Raw genomic sequence first — 26,833 nt, 5'->3', positions numbered from 1 at the left:
GGAATTTCAAAGGATTTAGCCAGACCAGAGTTCAAGTCTAGACTCTGCCTCTCAGTAGCTCAGTTTATCTTGGGCAAAGTACTTAACCCCTCTGGGCCCTGAGTTTCCTGATTTATAAAATGAATACAATAAGTTCACATTCCCCGTAGGATTAGTGGGAGAATCTAATGAGATAATGTGTATAAAATTCTTAACACATATTAGCATCAGTAAGAGAGTTGGTAACATGATCCATATCATTGTATCCAGAGGACCATTCAGCATAGGCAAAAACTGGAAATTATGTCCATAAAGCTGGACATCCCCAACAGTAGTTGACATAAATAGCCACGTATGAGATAAACCAAATCCAGGTGTTCCAACAAAGTTATGAAATCCTGGAAGAACTGATTTATATCCATGAGAAATGATGAAGGTAATCTGGAGGAAAGGAATTTGGTAAGTTGAACCTAAAGAATCATAGCATCTTAGGGTTGGATGTAGTAGTCAAATTTATACCCAGTTCATAGTCTTTGGCACTTACTTAAATATCTGATTAACAGTAATCTTACTACTTTTTTCTTTTTCTTTTTAATTTTTGTGGATAAATACTAGCTATATATATTTATGAGGTACAGGAGATATCTTGATACTGCCATATAATGTGTAATGAACACATCAAGGTAAATGGGATGTCCATCACCTGAAGCATTTCTCCTTTCTTTATGTTACAAATAATCCAATTATATTTCTTTAGTTATTTAAAAATGTACAAGAAATTATTCTTGACTGTAGTCACTCTGTTGTGCTATCAAATATTAGATTTTATTCCTTCTTTTCAACTATATATTTGTACCCATTAAGCATCCGCACTTCCCCTCTGCTCCACTACCCTTCCTAGCCTCTGGTAACCATCCTTTTATTCTCTATCTCCATGAATTTAATTGTTGCAATTTTTTAGTGCCCACAAATAAGTGAGAACATGCAAAATTTGTCTTTGTGTGCCCAGCTTATTTCACTTAACATAATTACCTCCAGTTCCATCCATGTTGTTGCAGATGACTGGATCTCATTCTTTTTTAATGACTGAATAGTACTCCACTGTGTGTATGTACCACATTTTCTTTATCCATTCATCTGTTGATGGGCACTTAGGTTGCTTCCAAATTTTGGCTATTGTGAGCCGTGCTGCAACAAACACGGGAGTGCAGATATCTCTTCAATGTACAATTTCCTTTCTTTCGGGAATATATCCAGAAGTGAGATTGTTGGATCATATGGTGGCTCTATTTTTAGATTTTTTTTTTTTTTTTTTTTGAGATGGAGTCTGGTTCTGTCACCCGGGCTGGAGTACAGTGGTGTGATCTCAGCTCTCTGCAACCTCCACCTCCAGGGTTCAACCATCTCCTACCTTAGACTCCCAAGTAGCTGGGACTACAGGCATGCACCACCATGCCTGGCTAATTTTTGTGTGTTTTTTTAATAGAGATGGGGTTTCACCATGTTGGCCAGGCTGGTCTTGAACTCCTGACTTCAAGTGATCCACCCATCTTGGCCTCCCAAAGTGCTGGGATTACAGGCGTAAGCCTCTGTGCCCGGCTAGTTTTAGTTTTTTGAGAAACCTCCAAAATGTTCTCCCTAGTGATTGTACAAATTTACATTCCCACCAGTGGTGTACAAGGGTTTCCATTTCTCCACGTGCTTTTCAGCATTTGTTATTGCCTCTCTTTTGGATAAAAGCCACTGTAACTGGGGTGAGATGATATCTCATTGTAGTTTCGATTTGTATTTCCCTTGTGATCAGTGATGTTGAGCACCTTTTCATATACCTGTTTGCCATTTGTATGTCATCTTTTGAGAAATGTCTATTCAGATCTTTGCCCATTTTTAAATCGGATTATTCTATTTTTTTTCCTATTGAGTTGTTTGAGCTCCTAATAGATTCTGGTTATTAATCCCTTGTCAGATGGATAGTTTGCAAATATTTTCTGCCATTCTGTGGATTATCTCTTCACTTTGTTGATTGTTTCCTTTGGTGCACAAACGGCTTTTTCTTTTCTTTTTTTCTTTCTTTTTTTTTTGGAGATGGAGTCTCACTCACCCAGGCTGGAGTGCAGGAGTGCTACCTCAGGTCACTGCAACACCTGCCTCCTGGGTTCCAGTGATTCTCCTGCCTCAGCCTCCCGAGTAGCTGGGACTACAGGCACCCGCCACCACGCCCAGCTAATTTTTGTATTTTTAGTAGAGATGGGGCTTTACCATGTTGGCCAGGCTGGTCTCAAACTCCTGACCTCAAGTGATCGGCCCACCTCGGCCTCCCAAAGTGCTGGGATTACAGGCGTGAGCCACTGTGCCTGACCTGAAGCCTTTTAACTTAATGTCATCCCATTTGTCCATTTTTGCTTTGGTTGCCTGTGCTTGTTGGGTGTTACTCTAGAAATTTTTGCCCAGACCAATGTCCTGGACAGGTTCCCTGATGTTTTCTTGTAGTAGTTTCAAGGTTTGAGATCTTAGATTTAAGTCTTTAATCCATTTGGATTTGATTTTTGTATATCATGAGAGGTAGGGATATAGTTTCATTTCTTCTGCTTATGGATATTTGGTTTTCCTAGCACTATTTATTGAAGAGACTGTCTTTTCCCCAGTGTATGTTTTTGGCACCTTTGTGCAAAATGAGTTCATTGTAGGTGTGTGGATTTGTTTCTGAGTCCTCTTTTCTGTTCTTTTGGTGTATGTGTGTTTTTATGCCAGAACCATGCTGTCAAATTTTTCCATATTACAAATTTTACCTAGTTATTTTTTCTCCAGCAACACAAAATAATTAAGTTAAAGATGTGTTTACTATAAACACCTCCTCACTATTCTTGCTAGTGACCTATTTTGAAATGACAAAATTATATAACTTGAAGAAAATGAGGATCATCTTAGTCGGTCTCATAATTTTGCCTGTGGCTTCTGCAGAGAGAATTTTCTGGTTGACTCTCCTAGCTAGTTATAGAGTGGGAGGGCTGCTGTAGCATCATCCAGTGCTTTTCCCCAACAGCTGGTCAAGTATTTTATGATAGCTTTCATATCTCCCATCATTTTCTTCATTTCTTTCAGTGATTCCTCTTCTGATACAGTTTCTGGGATTCTAGTTTCAACATACTTTTGAGATCCTTCTAGTTTCTGTGTTTTGTTGAAAGGTATGACATTCAGGATGGAAGCCAGTACTTCAGGCAGCAGATGACTCAGCACAGTTTAGTAGACATTTGGAGAAATATATATATATATATATATATATATATATATATATATGGATATGTATATATATATATTTATGCATATATATATTTTTTTTTTTTGAGACAGAGTTTCACTGTTTCACCCAGGCTAGAGTGCAGTGGGGTGATCTCAGCTCACTGCAACCTCTGTCTTCCAGTTTCAAGTGATTCTCCGGCCTCAGCCTCCTGAGTAGCTGGGATTATAGGCGCCCACCACCACGCCTGACTAATTTTTCTATTTTTAGTAGAGACGGGGTTTCACCATGTTGGCCAGGCTGGTCTCGAGCTCCTGACCTCGTGATCTGCCCGCCTTAGCCTCCCAAAGTGCTGGGATTCCATATGTGAGCCACTGCGCCTGACCTGACAATATTTTTTAAAATGCAGATGAAATAGTAATGAAATTACTAATAATAATGAAATTAGCACTCATACCACCTTCCACCATTCTTCTCTTGTTTTTCTGGAGTCAGCACTACCAGTGTCTTTTTGTCTGTCCTTGAGTACGGCTGTCTAAAGTCTCCTTTTTTAGTATTTTTCATTTTCCTATTGGCATTTCTTTGTCTCTTATCTTGTTAAGACCCATACAAGAAAATCTTTCCCAAAAGATTATTTTTAATAAACTGATGCTAGATTGTTTCACATTCTCATTCCATTCTAATATCCTGACAGAGACAGTATCCATGTCCTGTAAGCACACCAGATCTAGGCAGGCAGCAATGCTATTAGACCCATGGAAAGTTGTTACACTGTCTTTCAGAGCATTTAATGACAGCCCACTTTGATCTATGTTCCAGTGCAGCTAAAACTGGTGTTTGTAGCGCAGAAAAGCTTTTCTTTGGCTTTATAACTGATTGTTGTTGATAGTCAGGGGATTTGAGTCATTATTAGAAGGCACATAAAGAGGGTAGACTATGATCAATGTTAGCCTCAGACTATATTTTTTTCTTTGAAGATGTTTCCAATTTTGCTATCAATGTCAGGATCCTATGAGGACCAACAGTACTCTAAGTGATATACTGGCAGAATGAAATTAGACCAAGAAATAATTTAGGAGGCTCACCTAACTCTGTCATGTCGGTGTCCCATTAGTCACTGGTTAACAAGACAAACTTGTGTATTTCACTTTCAGGTAGATAACTTGAGCCATTTTTTGATATAATTGGTTTATTTATTCTACATCTTTAATTGTTAACAACTCTTATATTGAGTCAAGTTTTAACTTAAAATTTTTGCTCCCTTAACTTACCAAATAAATATGTAGGAGGTTGGAGTAAAGATATAATTTATATGCACATTGAAACGTACTTTCCTAGTTCTTTAATTTGGTGACATTAAGTCAATTAAAAAAAATAATTTTCTTGAATTTCTTAAGTCGAATGAGCTATTAAAAAATCTTATTTGAAAGGGCTCATTTTATATGGTCTTCTAACTAACATTTCAGGGAAGTGAAGAAGTATATTCTATAACTTGCATGAGGCTTATACAAGGCTTCTTCCCTTGGACCCCAGGATGTCAATTCCATTCTATTTGCCGCCCACCACACTGTCCACTCCTCAGTCTCTTGTCTGTTTTCTCTGCATCTTCCCAACTTCTAAATATTGGAGTGTGCCAGCCTCAGGCTTTGGAACGGATCCCTTCTCTCTCTATAGTCACTGTTTGCTAATCTCATTTACTCACAACTTTCTATGCTTCTCCTGATGTCTAGTTTCACATATGTAACTGTCTACATGACACCTCCACTTGGCTGACTAACCTCAAACTCTTTATTCATTCCCATGCCCCACTCTAAAATAATCCCTTTTCAAGACTGTGGCATCTCTGTAAACGGCAATTCTGCTCGTCACTGTAGGCATTCAGGCAAACCATTTTGGTGCCATCTGTAAATCTTATTTTCTTCCACCCAAAATCCAGTCCTTCCACAAATTCTGCCAGTTCTAATCGTAAAATATTGCAAATTTGACTACTCCTGAACACTCCCATCACAACTACCCTCCCCCAAGGCACCATTCTCTCTCATTTGGATGATTGCAATAGCTTCATAACCTGTTTCCAAGCTTCTGCTCTTGTCCCTCTCTCCATCTATCCTTTGTCTAGCAGCCATGATGATTGAAGGAAGAGGAAGAGGAGGTGGAGGAGATAGAGGAGAAGGGGTGAAGGGGAAAGAGAGGGAGAAGAAGGAGAGGATGATTGTCACTCCTCTGCTCAGATTCCTCCAGTGGCTTCCTGTCTTGCTCAGAGTAAAACCCCTGTGTGACTTAGCCTCCACCTTATGACCACCCTTCTTCCCCTTGTCCTCTTATTCTCCCCCTAGCTAGCTCTCTGTTCCATCCTGTGGTCTCCTTGCTGCTCCTCAGGCATGCCAAATGCCTTCCTATCTCAGCAACTGTACGTTTCCCTGGGATGCTGGACTCCCCAGTATCTGCATAACTTCTTCCTCGTCTCTTAGGTTCTTCCTTCAAAGCCACTCCTTCAGAGAGGGCTTTGCCAACCACCCTATATAAAGTAACTGCCTCTTTTCTCTATCCTCCATACACTTGCTTCATTTTCCTCCATAGAACTTAATACCACCTGACATTTACATATATATATATTTATTTGTATTTGTTTCAGTAGAAACAAATGAAAGACAGGAATTTTATCTCTGTTCACTGCTGCATACCTGACCTAGAACAATGTCTCACACATACTAGATACTCAATAAATATTTGTGAAATAAATAAATAAATGTCATATGAAGCTAAAAATATTTAAAAAGTGGATTTGAAAACAAAGAAAATGTCGTCTGAGCATAGAATTTAGTAGGCAAATCAATGAAATGAAATGAATAGCCAGAAATAGCCTTTTACATATATATTAATATATAATAAATTATCACCTATTAGTGGAAAGGGATTGGATGTTTCTAGGGATTGGTGAACTTTTTCTGTAAACAGTAAAATAGTAAATATTTCAACTTTGTAGACTACTGTTGCCACTATTATGACAATAACTATAGAGAAAGGAGTCCCAGGCAGTACAAACATGAATGGATCTGGCTAAATTTGATGCATGCGCTGTGTTTGCCCACCCTTGGATTATTAGTAATAGAAACTCCATTAGAATAGTGGTTTTTATATATTTTGTTTACTGATGGATCTCAAGTATGTAGAATATTCTCGGCATGGAATGGACACTCAATAAAAATTGTTGACTTGAAGTAAAAATGACTGTTGATGACACTAGCTATTTAGGGTGAAATGAACTCACATAATAGCAATAATTGAAATGGATTTCATAGCTAAATAGAAAAACACCTGAACCAGTAAAAATGGATGGAAATGTAGATAATATTTGTCTGTCTGTCTTTAGATGAAAGCAATAGATGAAATTAGCTAAGGAAAATCATAGCCATTTCATTGTTTGAAAATTTAATACTTAAGTACATAAAAACATCCTAAATAAAAATTAAAAATATCCTCACACTTGTAAACCCAGTGTTTTAGGAGGCCCAGTTCAGGGATTGCTTAAGGCCAGAAGCTCGAGACTCAGCTTGGGTAATATAGAGGGAGCCTGTCTCTACAAAAAAATAAGCTAGGCATGGTGGTATATGCCTGTAGTCCCAGCTAAATAGGGAGGCTGAGGGGGGAGGATCCCCTGAGTTCAGGAGTTTGAGGCTATAGTGAGCTGAGATCATGCCTCTGCACTTCAGCCTGGGCAACAGAGCAAGACCCTGTCTCTAAAAATAAATGAATAAATAAAGTAAAACACATCAAAATGTAAATAGCTATGATACAGTTTTAAAAAGGGTAATAACCATCACATGAAGAACTTACATATATTTATACGAAAAAGTCTTAACAATTTAATAGAAAAATGAGAAAAACAAAGCATTCATGATTTATAGAACAGGGAATACAAGTAGTTAATAAACCTCTGAAAAATGTTCAAATATTAATAACTTTTAAAACAACACAAAAAAGAAATAAGATCCAAATTTCTTTTTTTTATTATTATGCTTTAAGTTCTAGGGTATATGTGCACAATTTCAACCATCTAAGTTGCAAGCTTGGAAAGAGCATATTAAATGTTGGTGATGGTTCAGGGTATGTATTTGCATACCCTGCTGATGAGAGTATAGTTTCATGCAACCTTTGTAAAAAGCATTTAGAAAAACCCTTCATACTTTTCTAATATGTCAAGTAATTTACCCTCCAAAAATCTGTCCTTGGGAAATAATTAGAAATGCTATAAAGGGTCGGGGGCAGTGGCTCAGACCTGTAATCCCAGTACTTTGGGAGGCTGAGGCAGCCGGATTGCTTGAGTCCAGGAGCTCGAGACCAGCCTGGACAACATGGTGAAACCTCCTCTCTACGAAACAAATAAAAAAATTAGCCGGGTGTTGTGGCATGTGCCTGTAGTCCCAGCTACTTGGAAAGCTGAGATAGGAGGATCCGTTGAATCTGGGAGGCAGAGGTTGCAGTGGGCCAATTGCATCACTGCACTACAACCTGGGAGACAGAGTGAGACTCTGTCTCAGAAAAACAAAAACAAAAACAAATGCTACAAGGGATTTATGGTCAAAGAAGTTCAACATACTTTTATGATAATATACAGTAGGAAATAGCTTAAATATTTAATATTTGAGAAATGGTTAAGTAAGTCATATATCTATATGGCGGATGTTAGAGTCACTGAGATTATTTTTTAAGAATTTTTAATAATGTGAGAAATACTTAAGCATGAAGTATAAAAGGGAAGATGTGAAACAGATAATCTAGAATGATTTCAATTATGTAAAATATAATTGGCAGACCAAAAAGATTAGAAGAAAAAATTCCAGCATGTTAATCATAGTCTTATCTGAATTACAGGATTATAGATAATTTTGATTTTTCCATTTTATATTTTCTGTATTTTCAGAGTTCCTACAATTAATATGTATTGCTATTGTGAAAATGATGTCTGTTTAAAAAAAAGAATTTAGAATTCTAAGAAAGCCAATTGAGTGTATGAGCTGATGATTCACATTAAAAGGAGATATAGAAAGCAAATGCTTGGAAAAGTTTTGACCTCACAAGTAACGGAATGCAGATTAAAATAAATATGAGATATCCCCTCAGATATTTAGAGGAACACTTTTACTGTCTATGTAAAATACTAAAGTGATCTTAGGAGTTGTATTCCTTATGATCAAAAGTACGCGACTGGCTCTAGAGCTGCCCTGCCCTGTAATGTAGCCACTTGCCAACTGTGGCTATTTAAATGTAAATTTTAATTCAGATAAATAAAATGTAGAAATTCAGTTCCTCAGTTGCACTAGCCACATTTCAAATGTTCAGTATACACCTGTGGCTACTGGCTACCATACTGGACATCACAGATATAGATGATTTCCATCATTATAGGAAGTTCTGTAGGACAGTGCTGCTCAACATATGGTAACTTATTTACCATAGACGATCATCCTTGGAAGGGTAGCAGTCACTTTTAGAGCAGAAGAGAGGAAGGACATCATATATGCAAGGGGAGAAGTTCAGACACAATTGTATCTAGAATTTCACTTAATATCTGCTTGTTCAACAAATAATTTTAGAATATCTGTTATGTGCTGAAGTGCTGCATGTCCAGTGGTGAGCAAGACAGGCTTGTTCCTGGTGTCCAGGAGCATATATCCTAATGGCAGAGACAACTTTTTACTTGCTCTTCCCACAGAAATGTTGATGGCTGCTTCCAACTTCAGTTCTTTGTGAAATGTTGCCTTATATAGGGATACCACCCAAGCTGTTTAAATAAACAGGGATCCTTGACCATCCCCACCCTGCCTACTGCATTCCCTGTACCACTTGCCCTGCTTTATTTTTCTCTAGTCTGTTATTTTCTTTATTTTTACCACTTAGCATGTTATATATTTATTACTTTGTCTATTGTGTGTCTCTCTTGATTGGGAAAAAGGGTCTAATAGAGTAGGGGTGTTGTTTTGTTTGATTCATTGTTCTAACTTCTAGTCCAATATGTAGCTTCAGTTTAATAATTTGTGTCCTTATGTGATAGGCCATTAAATCTGACAAATATATAGTAAAATTCATCTGGAAGTAGAAGAAAACAAGTATTTCAAAATACGGAATTTTTTTTTTCTTGGAAAAGACAATGATGGTCGACTTGGTTGTTTCAGGTTGTGAAATATATTACAGATTGGGAATCATTTCATTCTGTGGAGTTAGGTTAAAATAGTTTTTAAAAATCCATGGAGTGTATTAGAGATTTGGGGAGAGATTTAGGTAGTCAGTAGTGACACACTATAAGACAAACCTCAAGTAACCTAGGAATGAAGGAGGAATTAATATTTAATTAATGTTTTGAGGACAATTGAATATCCATATGGAGAAAAAATAATCAATTCATGAATTAGGTCACCTACAGCAGCAAATTGCAGATATTTTAAAGAGTTAAAAACTAGAATAAAAATGTATATACTATTCTTTTTAAGAGGGAGTTTTTTCTTCTTTGTATTAAATATTAATAAATAGTAATGAACAAAATAAATAACAGTGCCTGGATATTGAAAAGTAGTTTACGCAATGAAATATAATGAAATATTCTAAATGGAATACAAAATTACATATGAAATGACAACTGAAAAGAGCTCATAAAAATATGTTACTCATACTAAATGTACAGTCATTAGGTTTTGGGAAAATGGTTTACAGGGCTTGAATTGTTTGTGTATGACAGAAGATAGAAACGAAATGATTCCATGAAAAGTGGCCAACCTTGTTAACAGCGAGGGAAATAAAAAATAACTTTTAGGTATAATTAAATTGATAAAAACAATTATAATTTACTGGTGTAGCAGTCAGTTATAGTAGGAAACACATGGCACAATTCAAGAAACAAGGGCAGATTTAACAAGAAGGGATAGGAAAGTACTGAGGGATTTTACCACCTCTAGATCCTGAAGGTACATGGAGCAGGCACTATTACTACATCCCGAGGAAAGCTTGGAGATGTGGAGGAAGGGCTTCAGTAGCAGCTGTATGCAGAACACAGAAGCCCCTACAAGGAGAGGGAGATGGGGATGGAGGCAGAGGTAGAGTAGGTGCCTGACTTCTTTCTCTTCCACTTTATAATCTCCTGCAAGAGCCTCATATTAGATGAATACAACCAGAGCCCCAAAGCAAAAGCTATTTGGTGGTAATAAGGGAACATCCTGTGTATCTGTGGATAGTTTGCTGACAGTATTGTAAATTTATTATTTTAGAGGATCAGCCCAGCAAGCAGTATAAAGCTGTCTACATACCCTCATCTGTTGATTCCTCTTTTGGTGAAATATGCCAAAAAAATCTGAAAGTAAATACAGTAATTTTGCACAATTCTTTATAATAGCAAAAAAAAAAAAATCACATCATAAAAGATGAGCAAGAAGGAAATAACTAAGAAGAAAATGATTTGTAATATTGCTAATGTGTACCTCAACTCATTCCAAAAATGGATTTAAAGCATGATGGTGCATTAGAATGATGGAATAAATATAGCCTTTTAAAATAAGTATTTAGATAATGGCAGTACATGAAAGTGTTTTATAGGAAAGAATGTTATATGAATAATATGTGCAAATGGATTAAAACTTTTAAACTGTATGTATTATACATAAAAATATAATTTGATATGATGTAATTTTATTTGAGCCATGTCCAATCTTTATTTTAAAGAGAAAATAAATAAAAATAAAAGGAAATAAAGAGATGTTCATATGTATGAGGTTCTTTTTACTGAAAACTTTTAAAAGATTTTCATAAGTGCTTCCTACATTTCTTGGCTGTCCATGATATTATAAGATGCAAAGTGAAATGTTGTCATTCATAGGGGACAGAAAAAACATCTTGAAAAATTATTTGAATTTCTTGTTTAAATGAACTGAGTAATAGGTTCCATGTAGCTTTGTAAAACACAGACTTTTCGTAACCCAGGATTTTGAAGAAAGTCTTGATGCAGAAATAGATTATTTTTATTAATCCACTGACTAAAAAGCAAATTTCTGGGTGGTTTTTTGGCAAGTGTCCAGTTGCAGAAAATGCAGTGTGGTATATTCTAATGACTCCAGAGAGCCCCACGTAATTCCTTGAAATGTTGCTGAATGAGGGAGGTCTTTTGTTTTGGTTGTGATGGAACTGGCCTGCTACATCTTCAACTTTATTATATTCTTAACCTATGTGTCAGAAAGTTTCACTGTAAAGCGAGTGTTAGGAAGATGCTAAAAGAAGTAAATCCTAATTCTTATCCATCATAGGAAGATCAATTTTGTATCAGATCTGGGACCATGTAAATTAAATTAAATTTTAATCCTAGGTTAGATGTTCCAGGAATATAGCCCAAACTAAAGTTAACCTAAAACAAAATAAGAGTCCTTTATCCCTCTTTCATTTAAAAATTTACTAAATTATTCATTCATTTCACAAACGTTTGTTGAACATCTTGTGTGTGCCAGGCACTAAGTTATATGCTGGAGCAATAACTAGAAGATTACATAATTCGATGTAATTTATTTCCGTTAATGGCACTGTGCCTACAATTACCCTATGAAATTAGATACACTAAAAATCTTTAAAAACAAAGTCAGGTAGGGGTCAATTAATAGATGAGGAAAAAGCAAACTGCTCAGATGGGAAGTGACTTCGACTCAAAATAAACCCTGTTCACTTTCTCCCACCTCCACTTGGCAAACGCTGGCATTAGTGTTCCCAGATCCCAAAACAAAAGCCCCAGGACACATGGTTTGAGGAGGGAAATTTTCTCTTTTATGAATTTGTGTGAAAGCTTTTTAAACAATGTCAGATTAAGTGACATTGACTTATTCTTTTGGTTAAGCAACTTATTGAAAATTTTTAAAAAATTACATAAAAATTTGGATGGTCTAAGAACGTCTGCAACATCTGGCCCCCATATTACCCACCACAATTTTGTGAAAATTTAAACTTTATTTCTCTGCTGCAGTTTTTCAGTCTTTTCTCACATTCTCTGCCCACCACTCCCACTTCTTTTTCTTTTTATCTCTATGTTTTTCTGTCTTTTCACCCACCAGCCAACTTTTTTTCGTGTGTTTTTAATTAGGTAGCTTAGCTTTTGCAATTTGATCATGCTGACATTGAAATTTACAGCAAAATGCAAAATGACCAATTACTGCCTCTTTTCATCAGATGTAAAGATCAGAGCAGGAACCAGGACTGCTCTTTTCTGGTCTTTCTCCAGCTTCAGCATTGTCTCTTTGGCTGAGTCCACTCTGAAATGCATGCAAACCTATACTTCCATGCTTCTCAGATAATCCATGGATAAAAACGTCAAAATTATTGGGAGGGTTTTGATTTATCTTCTCCTACCTATCTGTTTTCTTCTCCAGATGCTTTCTGTGTTTGTGTCCTCCAATTTGAGTGAGGGTTAGAAGTGAAAATGTCTGAAATTACTACCATTAATCACCTTTCTTATACTTAGAATGACTGTTTCATCTTTGGTCACCTTACATTGAGTGGAAAAGTGTTCTCCAGCAAAGCCAAACTTGGAGGCTGAGGGAGAGGTTGGTGTGCAAAAGAAGGGAGAAGCAAATTAGGAAGAAGAGGCTGGGGGTCTATGAAAGAATTCTGGTTTCAAGGCTGAAATGACAGGCTAACTTGATGGAGGAGCTACTGAAGAATGATACAATTTTCATGATTTCAGGCTGAAATGCTTCTCTTCTAAGCAACTTTAAAAAACAGAAGAAATATTATTGACAGCTATTTCAGGACAATTTTTAGGTGGTTCCAATACTGAATTGTAGTTTAAAAATATGATAAAACATACTGAGTTGTTTTATTTTTCTCTCCAGGTTTGCAACACAACTACAGACAGGAAACATGCAGACATCTTTTTGGAAAAGTGTGTTACTGAGTCAATAATGAATATTGTGAGCGGCTTCTTTAATTCCCCCTTTTCAGACAATAGTACCAGCCTCCAGGTAAGTCAAACAATTGCAAAGCATTCTGTTGCAAAGAGTTTCTCTTATTTGAGTAGGGGAAATTTTTTCTGCTCAGGAAGTTATTTCCTACACTTGAGATGTTTATTCTTCTATTATTTACAGTAATATAAATAACTGAGTTTACCAAACTTTATTTTCTGAGTTTACCAAACTTTATTTTACCAAACTTTATTTTAAATAAAGAGACCTCATCTTTAAATTGAATTATTTTTCCTCTTTCTCTAAGCAGACTAAGAGCTTTCGTATCTGTACGTTGATTGTTTGCCAAGTGTTGAAATAACTGCACAGTTAATTCTTTAAATGATAGACATTTTGCCTCTGAAGTTATACTTATCCTAATAGAATTAACAAAGGTTTATATAATAAAACTTTTAATCCGAGTATTTATAATACTAAAAATTTAATCAATTAAACATCCTTAAAAGGAGGAAAAGCTAAATAAATTATGATATAGCTGTAGGATGGTCTATTATATAGCAATTAAAAATCATGTTTTAAAGGAAAAATTGATGACCAAGGAAATAAACATGAAGTAATATTAGGCCACTGAATTCCATTATAGTATCATCCAAATTTGTTTGTGTAAAGAATATATAAACATACATGCATCAAAAAACTCAGAGAGTAAATGTCTTCAAATATTGATACTGTATCTCTGTGTTGTAGGATTCTTGATGATTTACATTTCTATGGTCCACAAATATTCTACAGGGGTTGTGTATTACTCTTCTAAAAAATCATTTCAATTATACTTTCTTTAGGGAAAAATTTTAAACCATTAGATAGAACCACAGGAAATTGTTTCTGTAGTTCAAAATGGTTGTCTCCTCTACTTGCCCATCATATGAAACCAAAACCAACCAACCAACCCAGAAACACCTGCTTATTTGCACATGGGAATAAACCATGGATTATAAAAAATATTCATGTCATTGGCTTCAGGAAATGGCATATTTTTCTGGTTTAGAATATAATTAAAATGAAAATAATCCATTTTCTATAGTGTGTAGCATGTTGCCTCTCATGAAGAGAGTACCTAATGAATGTTTGATGAATGAGATATTCATTAGCTAGCACTGAAACTTGAAAGAGTGTATTTTATGTTATTTTGGTGAACATTGCTGATAATGCATAGACACTACATCAGGGCTGTTAATGGTTTAGCATCTCTTTTTGCCTACCTTCTTTCTGGGTTTAGACACATCAGCCAGTTTTTATTCAGCTACTGCAATCTGCCTTCAGAATTTACAATTGCACCTGGCCAAACCCGGCACAGAAAGCCTCGGTGGAATCCTGTATCAGAACTTTAGCTGAAGTGGGTAAGTCATGGTTTGAGTTTTACTTATTTTTACATTTCTGTTAGAAATTAGGTTTTTGGCTAATGGGCACCACAAGCAGCTTCCCAATTTACCACTTAATAAGAAAACAGGTATGTTTTCTGTGAAATTGAAGAGCAGCCATCTGCAAATGATTCCGAATGTTGCATATACTTTTTGGGAGGAGGACATAATCATTATATTAAAAATCTTAAATTTAATATTATTGCATATGGAACTTTAATATGGCTCAGTCAGATTTTGCAGAGTTTTAGTTAATTGTTACCTCAGATTTCATTATGGAATTGACTTGTCTATTAAGTGACCTGACTTAGTAATACCTTCATATGACGTAGGACTTTTTGAGGGTCTTGTAGTTTTCCAATTTTGTTTGAAGTCCATCAGTATTTATTGAGGACCTATTATATATAGAAGGCTTCAGAAATTACAAATGAAATTGAAGGCAAGAGAATTACAGCTAAAGGGAGGTAAGCAGAGAGAGAGAGAGAGAGAAAGTTAATAAGTTAATTAGGGTAATTCCCCCAATGGTGGAGGGGAGAGGAGAAGAAATGCACACTTGGCTGTCCTGAACAAAAAAGGAAGAGCTTGATCATCCTCTCAACTAACGGTGGCTCTGCAGGCATTGGGAACGACAGTTTATAGCATATTTCATTATCAGTCATCATCACTGTTAACATTTATTGAGTACTTACCATGTGCAATGCCAGCAATTTATATGCATCATTTAGCATTTAGTCCTTAGATAGGTTAATTATTTACATTTTATAGTTAAGAAAACAGAGAGTTTTATAGGTTATGTAATTTGGCCAGGGTTATAGCATACCTCAACAAATATGTGAGAAATGAATAAATGACTTAACTAATGAATGACCATTTAAAATGTTTTTATTCATTTCTTTCTGTTTGCAGTTTGACCTAGGTTCTTTTATATTAGCAAAATTTAGTGACAGCCCCAATTTTAATTTCAATACATTGAAAGGCAGTTATAACCCAAGACGATCAATTGAAAATTAGTAGAACTAATAGACTAATAATACAGTTGACTTAGGTAATTAATTATAAATGAGTATTATACTTAATAGACTTCCTGTATACCACAAAAGAGAACATAATGTGAAAAGGACATCATGATCAATAGCAACAAAAACATTAAACATCTAGGAGTAAACTTAATATGAGAGAATAAAATTTTACTATATTAAAGGATATAAAAGATTTAATAAATAGAGAAACAAATAATTTCTTGATTGGAAAATTCAATGGATAAAGATGCCAGTTCTCCTCAAATAAACTAATAACTTTAATGTTTCCACACCTGGAACCATTCTTTGCACATACCCTCCTCACCTCAGAGCCCACATGTGCTGGATGCCCCTTGGTGGGCCACACCCCACAAGGATGCTGTCCTTTTGCAGTTTGGCCTCTGCTACCCTCCTATGGAGGGACGTCACCCTCATCTCCGGTCTTAGTCTGTTTTGTGCTTACTGTGTTTTGTGCTGCTATGACAGAGTGCCTGAGACTGAGCAATTGATCAAGAATAGAGATTTATTTCTTACAGTTCTGGAGGCTGGGAAGTTCAGAATGGAGAGGCTTGCATCTGGTGAGGACCTTCTTGCTGCATCATCCCATGGGGAAGGCAGAAGGTGGAAAGCAAGAGAGGAAAAGAGAGAGAGAGAGAGTAAAAGGAAGGGGTTAAACTCACATTTTTATTAGAAACCCACCCCTGGGATAATTTACCCACTCATAACAGCATCAATTCATTCACAAGGGCTCTGCCCTCTTAAAAGTCCCACCTCTCACCTCTGTTATATTGAGGATTAGGTTTCTAACACACGAACTTCGAGGGACACAATCAAAACATAGCACCTCCCTTGGGCTGGTGCTAGGTCAGGCTGCTGCTCTGCAGGGGATCTTCTTCACCTGGCTTGGCCTCTACCTCTCTATCCTGGGCCACTCCTTTGCATGGATACACTCCTTGCCTGTAACCAGGCTGCTCCTCGCATGGACACCCTCCTCACCGCACTTGAGTACTGATTCTCTGCCTGATACAGGCTACATAGACCTTCCACTCCCTTTTGGGCCTCCACATTCTGGAGCGCCATGGCTCCTTTGCACATCTTACCCAGCAGGACACTTAATGTGCTGCGCTCCTCCTAAAAATTTTAGAACTGAATGGTGTGGGAGGGGAAATGAAGAGGTACAAGAAGAGGAAGAGGTCACTATTGTATCGTATCAAGAATAAAGAAGGACACACAAAAGTAAAGAAGGAGAAATAAAGAAAGAGAACCTAATTTTTATTTTAAAAGGATACACAGAGGAAAGTGTTCAGAGAGATAAATAAAATTTTAACATTGATTATCTCTGAGTGGTGGATGGACGATGTGTGGATCTGGTTTCTTCTTCACACTTTTATGTAATTTCTGATATTACTTTCAAGTTATAATGAAACAGCAGTAAATGTATTTTTATTTGGGTCAAATCAGTTAGGAAACACATTAACCATTAAAAGATAAAATCCAAAGGAAAAGCAAAGAAACATGATGGTGTTAATTTTTACATAGGAATACATTGTCTTAGCTGCTAAATATTTTCCTGTATTTCACATATTAAGGCAGTCTCTCCTCTTTTTCCTTCTTTCTCTCTCCTCACTCCTCTTGTTCCTCCTCCTCCACTCCTCAAACTTAGCAAATGCAAAGCAGGGAAATGCCAGTTGGCCCTACACAGGGCATAGCAGGCATGTTGTTGATCATATGTATACATTGAGAGAAAAAACTTGGAGCCACAAGTGAAATTCCATATTGTGACTGCTTTCTGAATTCTGACTTCAGTGATACACATTGTGTAATCCAATCAGTTCATGCATAGAATTGCATATTTGGGGGCTTAATATAGTTACTGAAACTATATTAGTCTAAAAATATCTTTTATTTCTAAGTAATAAGATTTCGTTTCCTACCATTTCCATAGTGGCCAAAACATTATAATTTAAGAGGAAATTTTAGTTTCTTTTTGTATGCTATAAAGACGTGTGATAAGTCTAAAAATAATTATATGGAAGTGTATAATCCAGATACGTGAAGAGTGAGATTTCTGTGTCAATCTCAGTTTTCGCTTGGTGAGAAGGGATGCCTTCTTCATTTTCCTTGTTGGTCCCTTCCATCTGAATAGCTAAAGCTCTGGAAATTCTGCCCCCAATCTCCCTCTGCATTTGTTCCTCTCCTCCCCTTCCCCTCATTGTGGCCTCATTAACCCTTCATTACTTTCTTCTTGGACCACTGCAAGAACTTAATATTATCTCCTTCTGTCTTCCCTTATTTAAATAAGCCTGATACTAGAGTAGTCTTTCTGAAGTGAAATTATTTCTTTTAGTTAAAAAATCAACACTACCTTCCCAACCTTCAGCAACATCCCTTTACCTAGCACTCTAAGGCTAGATTCCTCACTGTTACACCTAGGATGCCCCCACATGGCTCACACTAGCTTTCTCCAGTTCCCACCACTGCCACTCCTCAGCATCTTTCCCGTTACTCAACTTTTTTTTCTGTTCAAATTCCTCCATAACCATCCTTGGCTCCTACATCCAAATCTGAACTCTCCCCACATGGCTTCCTTAGAGTCTGTGATATGGTTTAGATGTTTGTCTCCTCCAACTCTCATGTGGAAATGGGATTCCGATGTTGGAGGTGGGGTCTGGTGGGAGGTGACTGGATCATGGGGCAAATCTCTCATGAATGGTTTAGCACCATCCCCTTGGTGATAAGTGAGTTCTTACTTGGTGAGTACCCGTGAGATCTGGTTGTTTATAAGTTTGGGACTTGCCCCCACTCCTTGCTCCTGCCATTGCCATGTGACCCCGTCTGCTCTCCCTGTGCCTTCCACCAAGAGTGGAAGCTTCCTGAGGCCTCACCAGAAGCCGGACAGGTGCAGAGGCCATGTTTGTATGGCCCGCAGAATGATGAGCCAGTTAAAACTCTTTTCTTTATCAATTATCCAGCACCAGGTATTTCTTTTTAGCAACACAAGAACAGCCTGATACAGTCTCATTTCATTCTAACTTACATCATCACAGGCACTATTCTTGTCTCCCATATTAGATTTTGACGGGCAACTATAAAGTAGCTGTCCAAAAGAAATTAATAGAAAATTGTTACCTAGGATGAAGGTGAAAAGCAGATTCTGCTTAATGATGATTAGATTGTATGCTTTTTGGTTGTTGTTGGATGGTGGTCATAGAAACAGAGAACCAAAGTCAAACACATTCAGAAGTGAACCCTCACAGTCGTCAAGGGATCTAAAATCACCTCACTTTAGTGTTTGAAGACATTTGAAATATTTAGACAAAGAAACGAAATCTGAGGAGGAACACAATAATTATTTTTAAACTTTTGAAGGTTAGACTGGGCTGTTTTTTTTTTTTTAACAGGTTCCCAAAGACAGAATTATAGCTCATATATGGCAGCTGCAAGAGGCAGATTTCTGTGCTACTTGAAAAATAACTCTTTTGCAGTTAGTACTCTTTTAAAACCTTAGGTGTCACAATGAATTCTTCCCTTTTGTTTACTCTCATTAAACACAGCAGCAAATTCTGTCAGACCCATTTCCAGAATCTCTCTTTTTCTTTCTTTTGTGTCACCCTTGTCCAAATCCACCATCATCGGATATGGATGACAGAAGAGTGTCCTTACTAAATGTGCCACTGCAATCCATTGCGTGTACAGTTGTTAGAGGATCTTAACATGTAAACCAGAGCATGTCACTCATCCACTGACAACTCCCCATTGCACTTACAAAAGCCCTTCCTCATCTGAGCTGCGTCTAGTCCGATCTTTTCCCATCACCCTCCATCTCCTCGAACTCTGCTCCAACCACACTGACCTTCTTTCCAAATCTCTCATCTGCTTCAGGCATTTCCTCACCTGAGGACATTTGCATATGCCATTCCCTCTGTTTGGATCCTCTTCCTGGAGATTGTCACTTGCTGGTTTCTTCCCATCAGTCAGATCTCAGCTCAAAATATAAGTGCTCGGTGAAGTATTCCTGAACACCCTCCCCGCCATGCAGTGTCTCAGCTTCTTCCTGCTCCTTATCATCTTAGACCATTTCATTTTCCTCTTAGCTCTTGTCACTATTTGAAAGCAGCTTGTTTGTTTATTTATTGCTTCTTTGTTGTCTGCCCCATCCCCCTTTAGAATGTAAGCTATAAAAAGAAGGACTTTCCTTTCTTCACCACTGGAGCCTGAAAGTGTTTGTTCTTGACTAAGCAGATTAATAAGTGTTTGTTGACTGACAGTAATCCATAGGCTAGGTGTTTCACAGATAGTGAAAGGTTAAGTAACTGTCCAATTAATAAGTATTTGAGTTGGGTTTGAAATCCAAGTTTCAGCCAGGGACAATAGCTCATGCCTACAATCCCAGCACTTTGGGAGGCCAAAGTGGGAAGATGGTTTGAGGCCAGGAGTTTGAGACCAGCCTGGGTAACATAGTGAGACCTTGTCTTTACAAAACAAAAACAAAAACAAAATTAGCTGGGCAGGGTGGTGCACACCTGTAGTCCTAGCTACTTAGGAGCTTAAGTGGGAGATCTTTTCTGCCCAGGAGTTCGTGGCTTCAGTGAGCTATGTTCCCACCACTACACTCCAGCCTGGGTGACAGAGCCAGACTCTGTTTCTAAAATAAGTAAATAAATAAATGAAATCCAGGTTTCTTTGAGTATGAAGTTTATGCTTTATCATGTTGCCCTGAAAGTCCTATCTTAGGAAGTCCTAATATATAAATTAGAACTATGGACATTTGGCTTACTGGAGTCAAAAGACAAAATTACAACAAATTTAATTTGAAGATCTAATTGCCTTTTATCTGCCACTATTACCATGTCAACCCTGTTTCTACTACGCTCACTAATACTTTCAACATGAAACTAGAAATTTAGATTAAGTCAGACCAAGAACCTTGAAAGCCCTAAGTAAGGAAACCATACTTAATTTATGTTAACTAAAAGTAAGGACTACAAGATCTTATCTTACATCAGTTGAATGCAAATCAATCACTTTAATTGAGCTACCTCCTTCCTAGATTGATGGGATCCAACCCCACAAAAATTTAGCCATCAGCTAAAAAGCCTAGTCAACTGGCTTCAGTCTACTTAACGATTCCATTCTAGAATAAAGCAGCGCCTCAGTTGCTTTTTAGGCAGAAAAGGGCTGAAGAAAGTAGAAACATGGAACAAGAAGCAAATTGGCCTTTTCAAAGTTCCCTTCCTTAAAGGGTTAAAATATCATGCCAAACTAGGCCCCTTTCGATTGATTGCCATGCATCTCCTGTTTTCTTGGATAAGCGGCCCATTTCAGAGTTCTGTTTGATTATGTGGCACTTAGCATGAATGACTCCATTCTGGCCTGGTCTGCTGGGGCCTAGTGCAGGAGGCTAGACCAAAACAATGGCCTCCCATAAACTTTGTTGGGTGGGGATCTGTCTGACATTTTACAACTCAGGTGCAAAATTATTTTTGTGTTTCAGCAATTCTTTAAAAACACATAGAGGCACTAAAGTTTAGCAGAATTCAAATATGCAAGAATTTTTAATATTAAAGAGAACAAGAGATATGCATATTTAAAATGCAACAAAGTCAAGAGAGTACTTTGTTTACAAGACAGATTTTCAGTGCATTTACAAGTTGGTAAACACATTGCTGTCAATGTAAAGATCAATTATAGTCATATTTACATAACATTTTATGATTTGTAAATTGCTCTCAAGTACAGTAGCTCAACTCATCTAGCATCAAAAATACTTCATTCTCTTTCTTATTTGTACATGGAACACAAAAGGTAGTAAAAATCAGCAAAAGCACTCTCTAAGTCAGTGTTTGCCTTGCTGAGAGCAGCAAGCATTTAATGAGTGTTGGGAAATCTGGTAAAATCCATGATGTGGACATAATTCTTAGCTCCATTTTATAGATGGGGAAATGACATTATCAGGGTTTAGCAGCTTTCTGAAGGTCACACAGGTAGGCAGGGCCTGAGCCAGGATCTGAATCCCTTCTGCACTGACATGCTAGCAGGCATTAACCTCTGCTATCACAAATCTCTGCTCTGCTGTCACAAATCAGTTTAAGCAGATGCATTACCTGTTTTATACCATTAAGATATGCATTATGGATCAAGGTGGTAATTTAAACTATACATGAAGCAAATACATAGAATTTTCAAATAAAGTAAAAAGAAGGTGAGGAGCTAGTGAACTGAGTTATAAGGGTTTTGGGGAAGCCTTTATAGAAAAAGAATACTTCCTATCATCTATTGCTTTTTCTCCTTTCCCTGGATTGCTCCAGAAGTTTGCTGTAACTTTATCTATTGCCATTAATGTTTTGAGGCAATGATCCTTTGTGAGTTTACTATGTCATGTCAAATTTTTCTGATAAAACTTCAGAAGTTTTTAAAACTGAAACCATGATCATTTGTGAATATATCATGTATATCATGTCAGATTTTTCTGATAAAACATTTTAAACTTTTAAAGGCTAAAGTGCTTTTGAATGTCTTTTTATATGTAGAAATTACTGATATTTACCTCCATTGCTACACTGTCTTCTAAGATGTAGGACTTGAAATTGGTAAGATACAAGCTTTTAAGTGAGCATAAATACAACTTCCCCAGCAAAGTCATTACATGCAGGGGGGCTAACTGGAACGTAAGGTATAAACATCTTTATCATCCTCTGCCCTCAATGAGCTAAATTAAGGGTGATGGTGGGAGCAAGTAAGGATAGAGAACTCTGCAGTAAATGCATACTACGGTATTCATAGAGATTTGAGAAATGTTCAGGCCATTAAGGCTATGTGAATTTTTTTAATGCACTTGGTCAAATGCTGTTCCTCAGTTGATTCATTTATTTAAAGTAAAATAGCACATGGTAGAAATATAGAACTTTGAGAAAAAGCATCCAAGAATTACTTCCATATTATTGCACTTAAAAAGGAATTTTGTTCCATGTGTTTCATAATCTTCAGATGATTTGGGGGGATTAATGCTGGGTACTTTGTTGGCAACATAATCTATTTTCCAAGTGGAAATTCCATAAAATATCTTTTACAAATGGTTTGAATAATAAACATCAATTTCCAAGCCAACTGGTCCCAAAAGATTTGTACATGTAGAAAATATTAACCCTTTAAGAAGAGAGATTAAGTTTCTATTAAATAAACATATCTATTTTAATCTATCTAAGGTATTGTGGTTGATTTCAGAAAGAGCTTGACATCATACATCCCTGTGATCACAGTTTTTAAAAACTCCATTACTACTAAAAAAATTAAATCTTAGTAAGTTATAAAATAGGATAATATTATACAGTTTTTCACATATTTATTAACTCAACTGATTTATAATGATTCCTCATGATCTGAAAGGCATTATTGTAGTTTTGGAGGAAATGCAATGTGTCAAACCATATTTTCTACCCTCGATTAATTTGCAGTATTTTAGGGGTAGACGTAACATGTACAGAAGTAACAAAGCAGAATAAAACTAAGTACCCTACCTTTTATAAAATTCTAGAGCCTGATCTTGTCTACAGTAGAGTAGGCACTCAATGTATATTTATCACATGAATAAAATAAATGAATACAAACAAATGAATGAGTATCTAATTCTTCTCTTTGGCTGCATAACATACCATTGCATGACTGTTAAAATAGATTTAACCTCACTATTGGATATTTATGTTGTTTTCAATCATTTTGCACATGTGAATAAGGTAAATACCTAGGAGTGGAATTTCTGGGTTATTTCACTTTTGACAGATGCTGCCCTCTGTAGAGATTGTTCAGTTTACACTCCACCAGCAATGTAGGAGAGTATCTTTCTTCTTGATAATGCAGTGTGTTAGATTTTTGCCAATCTTGTAAGTAAAAATATTTTTATAGTTTTAATGTGTGCTTCTCTTTTTTATGAGTGAGGAAAAAAAAACATTATATGATTGATAATTTCCTTTTCTGTGAACTGTCACTTCTTGTGCTTTCCTTATTTCTCCCAATGGGTTTTTTCTTAATAATTTGTATAACCATTTAGATATTAAGAAAATGATCTCTTTGCCTGTAAGTAACAATTTTTTTCTCTTTTCTGATTTTTTTTTTTTTTTTTTTTGAGAGAGTCTTACTCCATCACCCAGGGTAGAGTGCAGTGGCATAATCATGGCTGGCTATAGCCTCAACCCCCCTGGGCTCAAGTGACCCTCTCATCTCAGCCTCCCGAGTAGCTGGGACTACAGGCAGGTGCTGCCACACCTGGCTAATTTTTGTATTTTGTTATAAAGAGTTTTTGCCATGTTACCCAGGCTGGTCTCAAATTTCTGGGCTCAATGAATCCACCCACCTTGACCTCCCAAATTGTTGGGATTACAGGTGTGAACCACTATGCCCACCAATTTTTTTTTCTTGCCATTTGTCATTTGAACTTTTATTTTTTGGCATGCAATATTTTAAAATTTTCTTTTCGGCTTTTTAGGTTTTCTTTCATCTTCGGAATAACTCTTATCAGTCTAAGATGTTTTTTGAATTCTCATGGAGAATTTTCATAGTTTTGTTTTGTCTGTGTTTTGGGAGTTGCTGTTCAAAATTGTGAGCTATCTGGAATACATTTAGTTATAAGGTATAAGGTATGGAATCAACTTTATTTTTTCCAGATGACTAGTCAAGTGTGCCAATACTAGTTCTTCAATAACTCATAAAAATTATATGCATTATTCAATGTAAGGATTAATTGAGGATTCACGTGGTATAATTTGAGTGCCAAACAGGAAAGATGCATTTAATATATTTAATGTTCTTCCTGTTTAGGTACACTGGTGCTTCAGTACAGATTTATTTTGGGTCCTTTGACATGATACAGGAAATGTGCCATTCTCTGCCCCTGCCATTCCACTCTCCTGTGTTCCACCTGGGCTGTACAGTAGAACTTGACAACCAACCAGGTTTTCTAATTAATGCTTACACTTTCTTTTGCCTTCCCCCCTACCTGTCAGTTTATCTAGCTAAGCATTTTTCTCCATGGCACCTATCACTGCATTGTATGTATTCTCAGAGATTTTGGTCTGGCAGATACCATCAGTAATTCCATCTAATTAAAAAATTTTTACATAATAAGCAATATTTAATAATAATTAGAAATATATTTTGATTACATCTTAAAATCACTGCAAAGACTTGTCATATCCAGAGAATTTCCCAGATTTATAAACCTAATTAGACAGTTGTCTAATAATAAAAAAAAAATTGTGAATAAAGATAGCTCATTTTAGAGAACTGGTTATCTCTAGGCAGAGCTCTACAAAAGATAAATGCATTGATAACAACCCATCCTCTCTCCTATAAGTTATTTAAGGGATCCATATACTTACTTGCTGACAGTGTATCCTTAAGGTGTATCTCAATTGCATTCCAACTTAAAAGTGAAATAGGAACAAGTATTTTAAAAAATATTTTAAACTTTAAAGTGACCCTTTGTGTTAAAGTACATAGTTGGAGTTAATGCTATAGGCCAGAAGAATGGCTAACTGTAGTAAATGTGTTAGCTTTTCCTTATTGAGAGACAGATGGGGCAGAGAATAACTGATAATCCCAAGAATACATTCTAGTTCACATTTTGACACACTATGTGTATGTGCATATATGTGTATATGTATATATATATATATAGCCTGTATATATATACACACACACATATACATACATACAAATATATATACACACATATATACACACACACACCAGAATATATATATAGAGACAGCATATATATATATATATATATATATATATATATATATATATATAGCATAGATATGTGTATATATATAGAGCATACATAGATGTGTATGTATATGCTGGCTATAGAGGAATGTGTTCCATCAGCAGCTTACAAGAGATTCTGGTGGTGGATGAGATTTCCCTGAAGTCACTAATAAAAAGGCTGCATTGTTAATAACAGAGGTGCTGCCATTGAACTAAATTTTCACTGGTGTCATATATATATATATAGGCTATATATATACACACACACACACCCCAGAATTTTTCTTTTTCTTTTTTTTTTTTTTTTTGAGACGGAGTCTCTCTCTGTCACTCAGGCTGGAGTGCAATGGCACAATCTCAGCTCACTGCAAGCTCTGCTTCCCAGGTTCACACCGTTCTCCTGCCTCAGCCTCCCGAGTAGCTGGGACTACAGGCGCCCACCACCATGCCCTGCTAATTTTTTGGTATATACCAGAATTTTTCTAGCTTAATAAAAGTAAGCTAACTTTGGATTGTGTTTTTGGTTGCATTTGAAAAATATTGTTCTAGTTATTAATGTCCTTACAAGTGAAATGATAAATTAATTATTTTCGTTTTTTAGACATATGTAATTTTCTTTTTTGTTTTTTTCCTCCTTTAATTTTTAAACAATGAACAGCTAAATTAGCATTGTTAATTTTGGTTTCGGATTAGTATTTATATTATTTGGACAGTGCAGTGAACTTATTTCTGACTGTGTCTTTATAAACATTTGTGTTTTTACAGTTGTTTGAAAAAACTTTGTCTACAAAACAGATTTATTTTGACTCAAAAAATGTTTTTCTCGATTGCATAGTTGGTTTTCTGTTATTGCCTAGAAACTGTCATTTAGCTCTGCTCAAAGTTTACCTACAGACGTGGAAAGTAGTGTGTTTTACCTTGCTAATTTTCATTGTCCGATTCATGTGAAGACAGGAGACCAGATAATATCAATCAAAGTGGGATGGTTTGAGGGAAACAGAAATCATTTCAACAGAGTTTGGGATTGTGGAGTCTCCCCAGCCTGGTTTGTCCATGGTGCTGGCTGTAGAGGAATGTGTTCATCAACAAGAGATTCTGGTGGTGGATGAGATTTCCCTGAAGTTACTAATAAAAAGGCTGCATTGTTAATAACAGAGGTGCTGCCATTGAACTAAATTTTCACTGGTGTCATTAGAAAAATATTCATTGAGCGCTTCTTTGTGTAAGTCATCTTCATAGCAACAACACTTATTTGATGGTCAATTTCACCTAATGTACCTGATTCCTGAAGGGCAGATAAATCCCAGTCTCCTCCCCAATTTGTTTAAATGTCAGTGGAAACTTGTTTTTAACATGTTTTGAGAAACACTGAAGTTTATAATTTTTGTTATTTTTGTTGCTTAGAAAATAACATAGAAGTAGTATTGTCTTCTGTTTGATTTTTGAATGTTTAGAGCAAACCCAGTTTATGTGTGAATC

The 26,833-nt window shown here is 36.3% G+C and overlaps 1 protein-coding gene across 2 annotated transcripts in view; it reads left to right on the top strand.

Annotated features, from left to right (window-relative positions):
- The window catches only part of ITPR2 (inositol 1,4,5-trisphosphate receptor type 2), a 492,964-nt gene that overhangs the window by 231,451 nt on the left and 234,680 nt on the right, over positions 1 to 26,833 (top strand). For both annotated transcript variants that reach the window (XM_023209041.2, XM_023209040.2), the window contains 2 exons: positions 13,078 to 13,206; positions 14,426 to 14,546. In XM_023209041.2, coding sequence (XP_023064809.1) covers positions 13,078 to 13,206; positions 14,426 to 14,546 — 250 coding nt within the window. The remainder of the gene's footprint in view (positions 1 to 13,077; positions 13,207 to 14,425; positions 14,547 to 26,833) is intronic.

This window comes from Piliocolobus tephrosceles, chromosome 10 (assembly GCF_002776525.5).
Source record: "Piliocolobus tephrosceles isolate RC106 chromosome 10, ASM277652v3, whole genome shotgun sequence".
Lineage (NCBI taxonomy): Eukaryota > Metazoa > Chordata > Mammalia > Primates > Cercopithecidae > Piliocolobus > Piliocolobus tephrosceles.
The sequence above is the reverse complement of the archived record's forward strand: the minus strand, read 5'-3'. Positions and strand labels throughout refer to the sequence as shown.